At 48.1% G+C, this 15,618-nt stretch overlaps 1 protein-coding gene across 5 annotated transcripts in view; it reads right to left on the bottom strand.

Moving 5' to 3' along the window:
* Positions 1–14,262, bottom strand: part of lama5 (laminin, alpha 5) — a 190,183-nt gene extending 175,921 nt beyond the window's left edge. For all 5 annotated transcript variants that reach the window (XM_052058657.1, XM_052058658.1, XM_052058659.1 and 2 more), the window contains exons 1-2: positions 13,799–14,262; positions 2,439–2,591 (exon numbers count right to left, since the gene is read on the bottom strand). In XM_052058657.1, the coding sequence (XP_051914617.1) occupies positions 2,439–2,591; positions 13,799–14,056 (411 nt within the window). In that variant the 5' untranslated portion in view covers positions 14,057–14,262. The remainder of the gene's footprint in view (positions 1–2,438; positions 2,592–13,798) is intronic.
* Positions 14,263–15,618: the final 1,356 nt, after the last annotated feature.

Raw genomic sequence — 15,618 nt, 5'->3', positions numbered from 1 at the left:
GGCTAGAGAGGGCTGGCCTGAAGGACAGCACAGAGGCACTCATCCTGGCTGCTCAGGAGCAGGCCCTGAGCACCAGAGCCATTGAGGCCCAGATATACCACACCAGACAAGACCCAAGGTGTAGGTTGTGCACAGAGGTACCTGAGACGATCCAACACATAAATGCAGGGTGTAAGATGCTAGCAGGGAAAGTCTGCATGGAACGCCATAACCAGGTGGCTGGCATAGTCTACCGAAACATCTGTGCGGAGTATGGACTGGAAACCCCAAGGTCAAAATGGGAAAAACCTCCGAAGGTGGTGGAGAATGACAGAGCGAAGATCCTGTGGGACTTCCAGATCCAGACTGACAAGATGGTAATGGCGAACCAACCAGATATCGTGATCATAGATAAAGGGCAGAGGAAAGCCGTTGTAGTGGATGTAGCAGTCCCAAGTGATGGAAACATCAGAAAGAAGGAACACGAGAAACACCAAGGGCTCAGAGGGGAGCTGGAGAGAAGGTAAAGGTGACAGTCGTGCCTGTGGTGGTCGAAGCACTCGGGGCAGTGACCCCCAAACTAGATAAGTGGTTCCAACAGATCCCGGGAACAACATCGGACATCTCTGTCCAGAAATGTGCAGTGCTGGGAACAGCAAGGATACTGGGCAGAACCCTCAAGCTTCCTGGCCTCTGGCAGAGGACCCGAGCTGAATGAGGAATGGACACCACCCGAGGGGTGAGACAAGGATTTAATTTTTTTTTTATATATACAGTATATATATATGTATATATATATATATATATTACAGGTATATATACAGTCAAACCTCGGTTTTCGAACGTCTATGTTCTCGATCAAATTGGTTTTCGACCAAAGATTTCAAGTTTTTTTATGCCTCGGATTACGACCGAAATTCGGTTCTCGATCAAACTGAGCGCAATTAAATGCACCATTTGACTGCTCTCGCCTTCCTTACATGAGGAAGTGATGCTTCCTCGGGCAGAAAAGGAAGTGACGCTTCCTCGTGGCGCTTTCCATTGTGAGCAGAAGTGTTCAATAAACTTTTTTTTTAAGAGCGTGGTTTCGGTTTTCGAATAACCTTCTGGAACGTATTACGGACGAAAACCGAGGTTTGACTATATACAGGCATATAAATATTCATATTTATATTTTTCTTCCATTCTCGGTTTGCGACAATGGTGCTAAATTGCAAACCCTTGCCACCACCGGAATAGATAAACAATGCTTAACATTGGCTTGACAAGTGATCTTGGGATGACGCTAACCTATCACAAGTGTCAATGGCCTTGTGCAAAACTGATTGGACTCGATTTGAATGAAGAAAAAAAATCTCCAAAGCTACAGCTTTTGAAGCGGGTTTTCCTTGGGCAATTTTGATCAGCCACATTTTTTTATTTTTTTTTTTGCCTGCATGGTGAGCATGTTAAATATAACACAGCCCAGAAACCCCGTTTCAACTCACCATTGCCAATGTGGAGAATGGGGAGCGTGAAGACTTGAAAGTGCTCTGTGACTGGATGAGCAGTTGAGTGGATGTGATTGGATGAGTGGACAAGTGTGAAAGTGCAAGTGAGTGTGTGTGAGAGAGAGAGGGACAGAGGGAGAGAGAGAGAGCGATATTGGTGTGGCCGTGTTTCCTTTTTTTCCCCCAAAAACTCACCACCTTTGCAAATTTGAAAGTTACATTCTTCTACATCGCAATGTTGATTTGAATTGGATTAATTGTAGTTTAGTTTTCATGTATTATATTTTTGTAACAATGTATACGGTATAGTCAAGAGGCTTTGTTCAGAGCTACACAACACCATCCAATATCTGTGAGCAGAGGAGAACAGCACCACCATAAGGCAACAGTGTCAAATCGTGGTTGGCGTGCACACAACACCCTCATATGGTGCCTCCATCCCTTTTAGGAGCTTCATGCACTTAGGATGATTAAACTCCACCTCTTCTTGTGTGTGCAGGTTGAGGCAGGTTTACTCACATTCCTATTTTTTGGAGGTGGGGGGGGGGCATAAACGCTCAGAAGAGGCCAGTTCAGCAGAGGCATACAAAGAATATTCACAAGAACACAAAAGCTTCCTTTTATTTGATGTGTGTGTGTGTATAACTTCCTGCAACTTCCTGCAAGGTGCGTTGAAGGAGATGTTAGATAGGTTTGCACTTATCTATGTTCCAAGTCAAAATACATTTATTCATGGAAAACCTCTTAAATCTTCAATCTAGACGACCATCTTTGTTACCTTCCAGAAGGAGGTATTAAGAGTGATCACTTTGCAAATGATTTAGACAGAAAAGAATGTTAACATTTTGCCAAAAGTAAATATTTAGCCGAGATTGATTTTTTGTGTCTCGCTAAAACTGAGACTAAACATTTACCTCAGACTGAATTAGTACTTGCTAATTAATGAACGGAAGTATTCGGACGTAGTACCTGTCCAAGGTCCAGCGTGACGTTGACCTCGTTGAACTCTGTACTGCGTGACAGCGGCGGGCTCTGCCACCATCTCTCAGTGCCGTCAATGGCGTTTGTGATGGGGTGGGCACGGTCGCTGTCGCCTTGGCGACAGATGTCACAGTACTGGCCCTGAAAGAGACATTAGCATGAATTCATTGTCAGTGTGATGTACCATTTTTGAAAAATATATTTTTAAAAAATAGCTTGATGTCACGGAGACTGAGTGTTTTATTCTGTGTATGTTAGTGAAAGATTATTATTACATACTATTATTGTTAAGTACTCATCCCTCTTGTCACGGGACATGAACTAAGCTAAACTTTACAATTTTTCCTACTGGGTAATCTAATGGGGGAAAAAACAGTTTCTGTTCATTTCTGAAATCCTCAGGCCTGAGAAAATAATGTTTATTCGCGTTATTGATTGTGTTTTATGATCAATCTTATGCACAGCATATCCTATGTACTTTAATAAAACAGCTGCAGCTGTTTTATTAAAGTACAGTCAAACCTCGGTTTTCGACCATAATCCCTTCCAGAAGGCTGTTCGAAACCCGAATTGTTTGAAAAACCGAAACCACGCTCTTTTTAATAAAAACATCTTTATTGAATACGTCTGTTCACAATGGAATGCTACACGAGGAAGCATCACTTCCTCGTCTACCTGAGGAAGCGTAACTTCTTCCTTGTGTAAGGAAGGCGAGAGGAGTCAAGTGACGCATTCAAGTTTGTTCGAGAACCGATATTCGGTTGTCATGCGAGGCATAAAAAATTCTAAATTTTTGGTCAAAAACCGATTTGGTCAAGGACAGAGACGTTCAAAAACCGAGGTTTGACTGTAGTTTAACGGCCATCTTGAGATAGAGTTGAGCATGTGCCACAGGTGTAAGAGTGTTGTGTCCAGCAAAGTGGTGCAAAATCACTGTGAAGTGCTCCGATCGATGTCATAAGAAACCACTTAAAATCACCAGCAGGTGCAGCACAGTCAACGATAAACCACCCCCAACGCCCACCTCACAGAACCACCACCTAAATTAGCTGCAATCCTGCTTCAAGGGGACAACAGAACAGGCAGAGGAGGTGGGGCTGAAATTGGGATAATCCCACCAGAGCAGCACGGACAAACACGCTTCAAATGGCCGACACGGGTCAGTCACCAGGAGGAATGTGGGTAGGAGGCGGGAAGCTCGTCAGCCTTCATCATTAACCCATCAAGACCGAGCAGAAGCCTTCACCTTTCTACATGTACCCGACACGTCTCAGGTCCCATCCGCTACCCTTAATTCCGAATAGGGTCCCACCACTGGGCCACAGTTGAATTCAACGGTAACTAAAGGACAAGATGAAAGACGTGGGTTGCCAAAACTGTGGTTAAATGGTAGTTATTCCAAAATTTAATTGAATTGAACACAACTTTATTGTCAAATGTGCTGTACCTATGTGTCACATACAGCACAGATGAAATTTCTTCCCTCTCAACATAAAACAAGAGAAGCCGCTGCGGGTGTCCGGGCCGCAATCAAAAGAAAAGTTAACAAAAAATGACAAAATAATACAAGACAACGCATGAGACACAACCAAAAAAAAATGTTACTTGAATCAATTCAACTCTTTGCACTTCACTGCATTTATTGAAAAGAAGTCGTACAACCACATTCTTTGTTTGGTACATTTTCCTGCCACTGGATATTTGTGTTTCATTTATTGATTGATTTCATTTACTTATTCCATTTTATTGTGTGTTCTATACAAAATATGGATTTGTATAACAACGTCACAGAAAATTGCCATTCATTTCATGCAACTTAAGGGAAAATGCTCTATAACTGTATAACTTACAGGAGTCCAAAAGGGATCTTTTATTTATTTATTTTTACAATATGTGGACCATAGACCCCCGCAATTCGCAGGGAACAGGCCTATTTAATTTGTAAGATTTCATTGGTACGGCCCACTTGGGAACAGATTTTCCTCCATGCAGCCCCACAGCGAAAATGAATTTCAGAATGAATTAATGAATTTGCAGAACAATACAATGCTGTTTCATTACAATAAGGTACAATTCACGTGCATTCGTTATGATGAATGAAAATGAACACAATAAGTAAAACTAAAATTGGAGAAAAAAAAAATCAAAAATGAATTAGATATTTCCATATCTCTGTCTATGCATCCATGAATCTGTCTGTCCCTCATCCATCTGTTAGGATGCATTGTTTGTCCACGGTGTAACCCCTCCCTTTTTGTTGTTTCTTTTTTCAGTGTGGACTGGGCATCTCGCTAATTGGTGCACCTGCCTCCCTTACACACCTGCGAGTCTTTTGCTCATCAGCCACATGCAGCATAAAAGCCAGCTTCAACAGTCACCTGTTTGCCAGTTCGTCAGCGTTCTTTCCTGCCGTACTCGCTCCTGCCAAGCTGCTACACCCTAGCATTCCTGTACTCCTCGACTTGTTCATTTTGACTCCCTTTCAGCTCCTGCCACCTAGACCTGTCCCACTTCCTGGCAATAAACCATTCGGAGTTCATTGAGTCCGTGTGGGTCCTGCGCTCTTTTTCCACAAAGCCCAACACTAGTGATGGGTCCAGCGACACCGATGCGTTGACGCATGCATCGGGCTCACAGAGCATTCCACGTGTCGGTGCATGTGCTGCTTCATTACATCACGTGATTGACGCGTGAACTGCACTGGCGCAGTCGAGACTGCATCGGCTACGTCGACACAGTCCAGGCTGCTTGGCACAGTCCAGGCTGCGCCACTGAGTCCAGGGGGCGTCGACTCAGTGTAGGGGGCATTGACGCAGCAAAAGCCCGCACAGTGTTTCTAAGGAAGTGCGTCTGGCGACACGATACCGACTGCCGAAACAAGTCAGACCACACCCTCGCTCGAATAAAAATATATGTTTGGGCAATACGGAAAATACACTGATTATCAGAAAAAATGTGTCCGTCTGACATCTAGGTTCATGTCGGCTGTCATATAATAGGCTATTATTATATGAGAAGTTCTTTATGAACGTTTGTACTGTACGTCATACTCCAGTTGATTGAGAGGTCCCGCCTATAAGGGGGAGTTCCAGAAAGTGACTGTGAGTGAACACACCGCATGTTTGATGACTCTGCCACGTTGCTATTAAGTCACATAAAACGTAAACCTTGGCTGCTGACCATCATTACATCGGCTAGGCTGGCTTAGCTGTTGTCGTAGTTTAAAGCTTAATATGTGGCGTGGGTTGGGTCGGCGCCGCGAGTACGTGCTTGCGCTCACGCACGCACAGCAGAGAGCAGCGGACTATCGACTGCTGAAACGCGCTTCACTCGGGTAACGTTGCTACAGTATGTGCACATTATGGAGCAGCTTCCGGACAAACACAAATTGTCCGCCGTGTAGAGCCATTTTGATCTCCTTTTGGAGAATAAGGTATTTATTAAAATCTCCTTGTCTCACCAAGTGCCTCTCGGATTTTTGACCTGTCTTATTCCATTGTGTGTGTGTGTGTGTGTGTTCTCCACAACAGGGGAAATAGCATGCATTAAACGCAACAGACTGAAATTTAAAACACTGGACCATCTTATTTTTCTAAATCAAAATTTGTGAAGACAAAGCCCACGAGCATCCTCATTCCCATGATTTTCACATTATTGAAACACATTGAATGATACAATATGAATGCATGGACCCCTCCGTGAGCCGTCACCTTACCGTGGTGGAGGGGTTTGCGTGTCCCAATGATCCTAGAAGCTAAGTTGTCTGGGGCTTTATGCCCCTGGCAGGGTCACCCATGGCAAACAGGTTCTAGGTGAGGGGCCAGACAAAGCATGGCTCATAGACCCTTATGATGACTACAATATATGGACCAAGGTTTCACTTGCCCGGACGCGGGTCACCGGGGCCCCACTCTGGAGCCAGGCCTGGAGGTGGGGCTCGTTGGCAAGCGCCTGGTGGCCGGGCCTACACCCATGGGGCCCGGCCGGGCACAGCCCGAAGAGGCAACGTGGGTCCCCCTTCCCATGGGCTCACCACCCATGAGAGGGGCCAAAGGGGTCGGGTGCTATGTGAGCTGGGCGGCAGCCAAAGACGGGGACCCTGGCGGTCCGATCCTCGGCTGCAGAAGCTAGCTCTTGGGACATGGAATGTCACCTCTCTGGCAGGGAAGGAGCCCGAGCTGGTGTGTGAGGCAGAGAATTTCCGACTGGATATAGTCGGACTTGCCTCCACACACAGCTTGGGTTCTGGTACCAGTTCTCTCGAGAGGGGTTGGACTCTCTTCCACTCTGGAGTTGCTCACGGTGAGAGGCGCAGAGCAGGTGTGGGCATACTCATTGCCCCCCGGCTCAGTGCCTGTACATTGGGGTTCACACCGGTAGACGAGAGGGTTGCCTCCCTCCGCCTTCGGGTGGGTGGACAGGTACTGACTGTTGTTTGTGCATATGCACCAAACAGCAGCTCAGCATACCCACCCTTTTTGGAGTCCTTGGAGGGTGTGCTGGAGAGTACTCCTGCTGGGGACTCCCTTGTTCTACTGGGGGACTTCAATGCTCACGTGGGCAATGACAGTGAGACCTGGAGGGGCGTGATTGGGAGGAACGGCCCCCCCGATCAGAACTCGAGTGGTGTTTTGTTATTGGACTTCTGTGCTCGTCACGGACTGTCCATAACGAACACCTTGTTCAAACATAAGGGTGTCCACATGTGCACTTGGCACCAGGACACCCTAGGCCGCAGTTCGATGATCGACTTTGTAGTTGTATCATCGGATTTGCGGCCGCATGTTCTGGACACTCGGGTGAAGAGAGGGGCGGAGCTGTCAACTGATCACCACCTGGTGGTGAGTAGGCTCCGATGGTGGGGGAAGATGCCAGTCCGTCCTGGCAGACCCAAACGTATCGTGAGGGTTTGTTGGGAGCGTCTGGCGGAATCCCCTGTCAGAAGGAGTTTCAACTCCCACCTTCGACAGAGCTTTTCCCATGTTCCGGGGGAGGCGGGGGACATTGAGCCCGAGTGGACCATGTTCCGTGCCTCTATTGCTGAGGCGGCCAATCTGAGTTGTGGCCGTAAGGTGGTTGGTGCCTGTCGTGGCGGCAATCCCCGTACTCGCTGGTGGACACCAGCAGTAAGGGATGCCGTCAAGCTGAAGAAGGAGTCCTATCGAGCCTTTATGGCCTGTGGGACCCCAGAGGCAGCTGACGGGTATCGACTGGCCAAGCGGACCGCGGCTTCGGTGGTCGCCGAGGCAAAAACCCGAGCGTGGGAAGAGTTCGGTGAGGCCATGGAAGCCGACTTCCGGACGGCTTCGAGGAAATTCTGGTCCACCATCCGACGTCTCAGGAGGGGGAAGCAGTACACCACTAACACTGTGTACAGTGGAGATGGGGCGCTGCTGACTTCGACTCGGGACGTTGTGAACCGGTGGGCAGAGTACTTCGAAGACCTCCTCAACTCCACCAACACGCCTTCCTTGGAGGAAGCAGAGCCCGAGGACTCTGAGGTGGGCTCTCCTATCTCTGTGGTTGAAGTCACCGATGTGGTTAAAAAGCTCCTCGGTGGCAAGGCCCCAGGGGTGGATGAGATCCGCCCGGAGTTCCTCAAGGCTCTGGATGTTGTGGGGCTGTCCTGGTTGACACGCCTCTGCAACATCGCGTGGTCAACAGGGAGAGTGCCTCTGGATTGGCAGACCGGGGTGGTAGTCCCTCTTTTTAAAAAGGGGGACCGGAGGGTGTGTTCCAACTACAGAGGGATCACACTCCTCAGCCTCCCTGGTAAGGTCTATTCAGGGGTGCTGGAGAGGAGGGTCCGTCAGGAAGTCGAGCCTCAGATTGAGGAGGAGCAGTGTGGTTTTCGTCCCGGCCGTGGAACAGTGGACCAGCTCTACACCCTTAGCAGGGTCCTTGAGGGTATGTGGGAATTCGCCCAACCAGTCTACATGTGTTTTGTGGACTTGGAGAAGGCGTTTGACCGTGTCCCTCGGGGAGTTCTGTGGGGGGTGCTTCGTGGGTATGGGGTACCGAACCCCCTGATACGGGCTGTTCGGTCACTATACCACCGATGTCAGAGTTTGGTTCGCATTGCCGGCAGTAAGTCGGAATCGTTTCCAGTGGGGGTAGGACTCCGCCAAGGCTGCCCTTTGTCGCCGATTCTATTCATAACCTTTATGGACAGAATTTCTAGGCGCAGCCGAAGCGTTGAGGGAGTCCGTTTTGGGGGCCTCAGTATTACATCCCTGCTTTTTGCAGATGATGTGGTGCTGTTGGCTCCTTCAAACGGGGCTCTACAACTCTCACTGGAGCGTTTCGCAGCCGAGTGTGAAGCGGTTGGGATGAAAATCAGCACCTCCAAATCTGAAACCATGGTCCTCAGTCGGAAAAGGGTGGAGTGCCCCCTCCGGGTCGGGGGGGAGATCTTGCCCCAAGTGGAGGAGTTTAAGTATCTTGGGGTCTTGTTCACGAGTGAGGGCAGGAGGGAGCGAGAGATCGACAGGCGGATCGGTGCAGCGTCTGCTGTGATGCGGACGTTGTATCGGTCTGTCGTGGTGAAGAAGGAGCTGAGCCAAAGGGCGAAGCTCTCAATTTACCGGTCGATCTACGTCCCAACCCTCATCTATGGCCACGAGCTATGGGTCGTGACCGAAAGAACGAGATCCCGGATACAAGCGGCCGAAATGAGTTTTCTCCGCAGGGTGTCCGGGGTCTCCCTTAGAGATAAGGTGAGGAGCTCGGTCATCCGGGAGGGGCTCAGAGTCGAGCCGCTTCTCCTCCACATCGAGAGGAGCCAGATGAGGTGGCTTGGGCATCTGATTCGGATGCCTCCTGAGCGCCTCCCTGGTGAGGTGTTCCGGGCATGTCCCACCGGGAGGAGACCCCGAGGAAGACCCAGGACACGCTGGAGAGACTACGTCACCCAGCTGGCCTGGGAACGCCTCGGGATCCCCCGGGGAGAGCTGGAAGAAGTAGCTAGGGAGAGGGAAGTCTGGGCTTCCCTGCTAAAGCTGTTGCCCCCGCGACCCGGCCCCGGATAAGCGGTAGATGATGGATGGATGGATGGATGGATGGATGAATGCATGGATGTGAATGATATTATCAAGGGTCAAGGTCATCCATCCATCCATCATCTGCCACTTATCCGGGGCCGGTAGCGGGGGCAACAGCTTTAGCAGGGAAGCCCAGACTTCCCTCTCCCTAGCTACTTCTTCCAGCTCTCCCCGGGGGATCCCAAGGCGTTCCCAGGCCAGCTGGGTGACATAGTCTCTCCAGCGTGTCCTGGGTCTTCCTCTGGGTCTCCTCCCGGTGGGACATGTCCGGAACACCTCACTAGAGAGGCGCTCAGGAGGCATCCGAATCAGATACCCAAGCCACCTCATCTGGCTACTCTCGATGTGGAGGAGAAGCGGCTCGACTCTGAGCCCCTCCCGAATGACCGAGCTTCTCACCGTATCTCTAAGGGACACCCTGCAGAGAAAACTCATTTCGGCCGCTTGTATCCGGGATCTCGTTCTTTCGGTCAGGACCCATAGCTCGTGACCATAGATGAGGGTTGGGAGGTAGATCGACCGGTAAATTGAGAGCTTCACCCTTTCACTTAGCTCCTTCTTTAACACGACAGACCGATACAACGTCCCCATCACAGCAGACGCTGCACCGATCCGCCTGTCGATCTCCCGCTCCCTCCTACCCCCACTCGTGAACAAGACCCCAAGATACTTGAACTCCTCCACTTGGGGTAAGATCTCCTCCCCGACCCGGAGGGGGCACTCCACCCTTTTCCGACTGAGGACCATGGTTTCAGATTTGGAGGTGCTGATTTTCATCCCAACCGCTTCACACTCGGCTGCGAAACGCTCCAGTGAAAGTTGGAGAGCCCCGTTTGAAGGAGCCAACAGCACCACATCATCTGCAAAAAGCAGAAATGCAATACTGAGGACATCAAAACGGACCCCCTCAACGCTTCGGCTGCGCCTAGAAATTCTGTCCATAAAGGTTATGAACAGAATCGGCGACAAAGGGCAGGCTTGGCGGAGTCCTACCCTCACTGGAAACGATTCCGACTTACTGCCGGCAATGCGAACCAAACTCTGACATCGGTGGTATAGTGATCGAACAGCCTGTATCAGGGGGTTCGGTACCCCATACCCACGAAGCACCAACCACAGAACTCCTGAGGGACACGGTCAAACGCCTTCTCCAAGTCCACAAAACACATGTAGACTGGTTGGGCGAATTCACACATACCCTCGAGGACCCTGCTAAGGGTGTAGAGCTGGTCCACTGTTCCATGGCCGGAACGAAAACCACAGTGCTCCTCCTCAATCTGAGGTTCGACTTCCTAACGGACCCACCTCTCCAGTACCCCTGAATAGACCTGACCAGGGAGGCTGAGGAGTGTGATCCCTCTATAGTTGGAACACACCCTCCAGTCCCCCTTTTTAAAGAGGGACCACCACCCCAGTCTGCCAATCCAGAGGTACTCTCCCCGCTGACCACGCAATGTTGCAGAGGCGTGTCAACCAGGAGAGCCCCACAACATCCAGAGCCTTGAGGAGCTCCGGGCGGATCTCATCCACCCCTGGGGCCTTGCCACCGAGGAGCTTTTTAACCACATCGGTGACTTCAACCACAGAGATAGGAGAGCCCACCTCAGGGTCCTCAGACTCTGCTTCCTCGAAAGAAGGTGTGTTAGTGGAGCTGAGGAGGTCTTCAAAGTACTCTGCTCACCGGTTCACAACGTCCCGAGTCGAAGTTAGCAGCGCCCCATCCCCACTGTACACAGTGTTAGTGGTGCACTGCTTCCCCCTCCTGAGACGTCGGATGGTGGACCAGAATATCCTCGAAGCCGTCCGGAAGTCGGCTTCCATGGCCTCACCGAACTCTTCCCACGCCCGGGTTTTTGTCTCGGCGACCACCGAAGCTGCGTTCCGCTTTGCCAGTCGATACCTGTCAGATGCCGCTGTGGTCCCACAGGCCATAAAGGCCTGATAGGACTCCTTATTCAGCTTGACGGCATCCCTTACTGCCGGTGTCCACCAGCGAGTACGGGGGTTGCTGCCACAACAGGCGCCAAACCACCTTACGCCCACAACTCAGATTGGCCGCATCAACAATGGAGGCACGGAACATGGTCCATTCGGACTCAATGTCCCCCGTATCCACCGGGACACGGGAAAAGTGCTGCCAGAGGTGGGAATTGAAACTCTTTCTGACAGGGGATTCCGCCAGACGCTCCCAACAAAACCTCACAATACGTTTGGATCTGCCATAAACATTACCATTGCGATCAGAGTGTTGCGGCCAGATTAGACGCTCCTCATGTTTATTATCTCTAGAAAACACCACAGTGTTCATGCAGCTCTTACCATATTATTTTGTAGTATTTATCCGTGAAAATATTGTCTGACATAAACCAGTCCGTGGGGCAAAAAAGGTTGGGGACCCCTGATCTAAAGGGGTCTGGCAACGAGTCACTGAACTGGTTGCCAGCCAATCGCAATATTTATACTTTATCAATTGTAAAATGTTATGCCTTTTTCACATGCCATTTTTTGAAAAATAAATGCTTTCCATCCATTATCCAAGCTGCTTATATATTCCACACAGGGAGGCCACAGCTGGAATTGAACCCGGTACCTCTGCACTGTGATTATATATATATATATATATATATATATATATATATATTAGAGCTGTCAGTTTAGCGCGTTTTTATTGGCATTAATTTAAATGAATTTTAACGGGATTAAATTTTTTCTCGCGAGATTAACGCGGCACACGTCACAAGCGGATGTTACGGTGCTCTATAAATACACCAGAACAAAACAACAAGCGCGCTGCAGAATTCCACGCCCATGTCTGTTTTGCCAGCCTTGGCAGCGCGAGACACCGAAGACGGACACTTAAAGAGTTTATGAATGGAAAGTTTACTTTTAAAAAGTTGCCAGATTGCTCCACTGACAAGACCAAAGTTACACGTTCTTCTCTCTGTGTGTATCATACAGGTATACAACGTATGCCACTGACGCGATTGTTACTTGTTTGGAACTATTTTGTGTGGAAGGTTACGGCGTTCCGTGTCCATATAAATAGAGCGGGTGGAGCTTCTCTGTGTTCGTCTGACAGTGACAGTGCGCTGCTGTTGTAGTGACCAAGCGAAAATTAATAAATTAATAAATTATTGTTGTCATCGAACCAAGTGTAGTCATCCGAAATGAGGTAGACACAAAAACCGTAGAGAGACTTCCGCGCAAGAAGGACCAACATAATCAACATAGCCTGACTGTGTTAGGGGGAGTGAAACCCCCCTCTTTCAGAATGGTTTGCCCCAGCAACACGGGGGAAGTGCTTGCGCTTGTTTGCACGGCCGGCAGTTTTGAATACAGCGGCACATAACGAACACTAGTGTCCGGGGTCTCGTTATTCTCCAACATACAGAAACAGACTGCTGTGTTCAAAGCAAACTTGAGAAAAACGAAGTATGCAACCATGGTTTAAATCCACTATAGGCTGAGTACTAGTTTACCTTAGATGTGCACTTTATATTGTTATATTGCTAATAATAATGTTATATTGCTCTGTTTTGATTTCATTAAAAAAGCTGTTAAAGCAGCTGTTGTGTGACAAAATATTTTTTTTCACTGTTGTTGATGGACATAATATTGTGTGAGAGATTATGTGTGAACAACTGCTCCAAGTGAAAAATGTTCATGTAAAATTGAAATTGTTATTTCAGTGAATATTTGCATTTGGCACATAGAAAACTGATTCATGATTCCAAGTTGATGAGAGCATTAAAATGGGGGAAAATAGGACAAAAAAATATAAAAGGAAATTCAGAAACGATAAAAAATGTGTGAGTAATCACGATTAATTTTTTAGTTCATTTGAGTTAATTATGACAGTTGCATTTTTAATTAGATTAAATATTTTAATTGTTTGATAGCTCTAATACATACATACATACATACATACATACATACATACATACATACATACATACATACATACATACATACATACATACATACATACATACATACATACATACATACATACACACACACACACACACACACACACACACACACACACACACACACACACACACACACACACACACACACACACACACACACACACACACAAATGACTACACGGTGCAGAGGTACCGGGTTCAATTCCAGCTCTGGCCTCCCTGTGTGGAGCAATATACAGTTAAGCAGTACAAAATGACTTCTCCGCTGTGGATGTCACAACAAGGTAAAAGTTATTTCCTTTGTGTCAAAGGTGTCACTGGTGATGTGACTGAATTGTCGGGAGTCGCGTCGTCAGTTCGTTTCGGTAGTGCTCACCTGGATGGTCTGTCCCGGGTCTCCAGAAACCGGTCCGCCGACCAGTTTGCAGTAGAGGTCGGGCACGCTCTTTCCAGCCTCGTCTTCTCCGCAGGTGGCAGTGGCAGTGATCTTGGTGCCCTCGGCCAGGTTGAAATACGGCGGATGCAGGCTGAAGCCGTTCACCCCGCCGCTGCTCGCGGCCTCTTTTGCCGACACCGGAAGCAAAAGCACGGCAGAAACTAACAGCAGTAAAGCGAGGCGCGCGAGGGGCGCCATCACGGACACCACCTGTGCTGAGAAAAGTTGTGAGCTAAACAGGACGCTGAACTTGCTGTTTGGGGAAGTAGCGGGTTGAGTGAGGAAAAGCTGACTCCGTACTCGAGGCTTAGCGGTTAGGGTGCCCGTGTGCGTGACTGCGCAGGCGATGTGTGTGCGCTTGCTCTGTCCGTGCCTGAAAGGGGTCGCAAGAACGCTCAAGTGGGCCTCCTACTTTTGGTCACGTTACCTGCACGCTCGTGCACGCGCAAAGGGGTGGGATTTGGCGGAATTGAAGTGCGTAGTCACGTGATCGTGGTTTATCAAATTCAATGAGGTTATAGAGCAGGGATAAGCAACCTGAACGATGGGAGGGGACGTTTCCATCAACCCTCCCGGGAGGCAACTTTGGACTGCCACTTGCCACTTCCTGATATAAACCATTAATTAGGTCGAAAACAATAAAGTGCATTTTCACGTACATACTAACATGCATACACATATACACAGGATACATATATAAATATATAGACCGATACAATCCATACATACAGATATAATGTACACATACAGGCTCTACATGTAAAGAGATATGTTAAAATCTACATACATTTACTGTATATCCTCAGGCAAACACCTATATTAATATTATCCATCCATTTTCTCAACCGTTTTATCCTCACGAGGATCATGGGTGTGCTGGAGCCTATTCCAGTTGTTTTCGGACAGTAGGCGGGCGACACCCTTAACTATTTCGCCAGCCACTCGCAGGGCACACATAGACTACAATACAATACAGTAAAATACATACTGATTAACAACCATCTACACTCACAATCACACCTACAGACAATTTTGAGTGATGAGTTAACCTCCCGTGCATGTTTTGAATGTGTGAGGAAACCGGAGTACCTGGAAAAAATCCACGCAGGCCCGGATTCGAAACCACGACCTTTGCACTCTGAGGCGGAGGTGCTAACCAGTTGATCACCATGCTCCCATAATCATGTGATTGTAATTTTTATGATAATTATTATACATTTTTATTATATGATGAATCAGTTACATCGTAGTATTGTAAACAATCTTCAGAAAATAGTCAATCATACTATGCTCTACTATACTATACTATACTATACTATACTATACTATACTATACTATACTATACTATACTATACTATACTATACTATACTATACTCTCTGAGCTCATCTGCCCCTACATACCAGACATTATTAGAAGTACCAAGAACTAAACTGAGGCTCAGAGGGGATCGAGCCTTTTCTGTTGCTGGTCCCTGTCTCTGGAATGACCTCCCACTGAACATTCGGCAAGCCTCCTCGCTGCCCATCTTCAAAACCCTCCTCAAAACTCACTTGTATTCTTTGTCATTCGACTCAGCATGACTTAGATTTGTTCTTGGTTTTACTGTTTTGTGCTTTCTACCGCCTTTATTACCGATTTGTTTTTCTGCTTATTGTATATGTTAAATTGCTCCATGTACAGCACTTTGTATGCAGCGATGGCTGTTCGAAAGTGCTCCATAAATACAATTGAACTGAATTGACTATGCCATTTGTAGG

Source organism: Hippocampus zosterae, chromosome 2 (genome assembly GCF_025434085.1).
Source record: "Hippocampus zosterae strain Florida chromosome 2, ASM2543408v3, whole genome shotgun sequence".
Classification (NCBI taxonomy): Eukaryota; Metazoa; Chordata; class Actinopteri; order Syngnathiformes; family Syngnathidae; genus Hippocampus; species Hippocampus zosterae.
The sequence above is the reverse complement of the archived record's forward strand: the minus strand, read 5'-3'. Positions and strand labels throughout refer to the sequence as shown.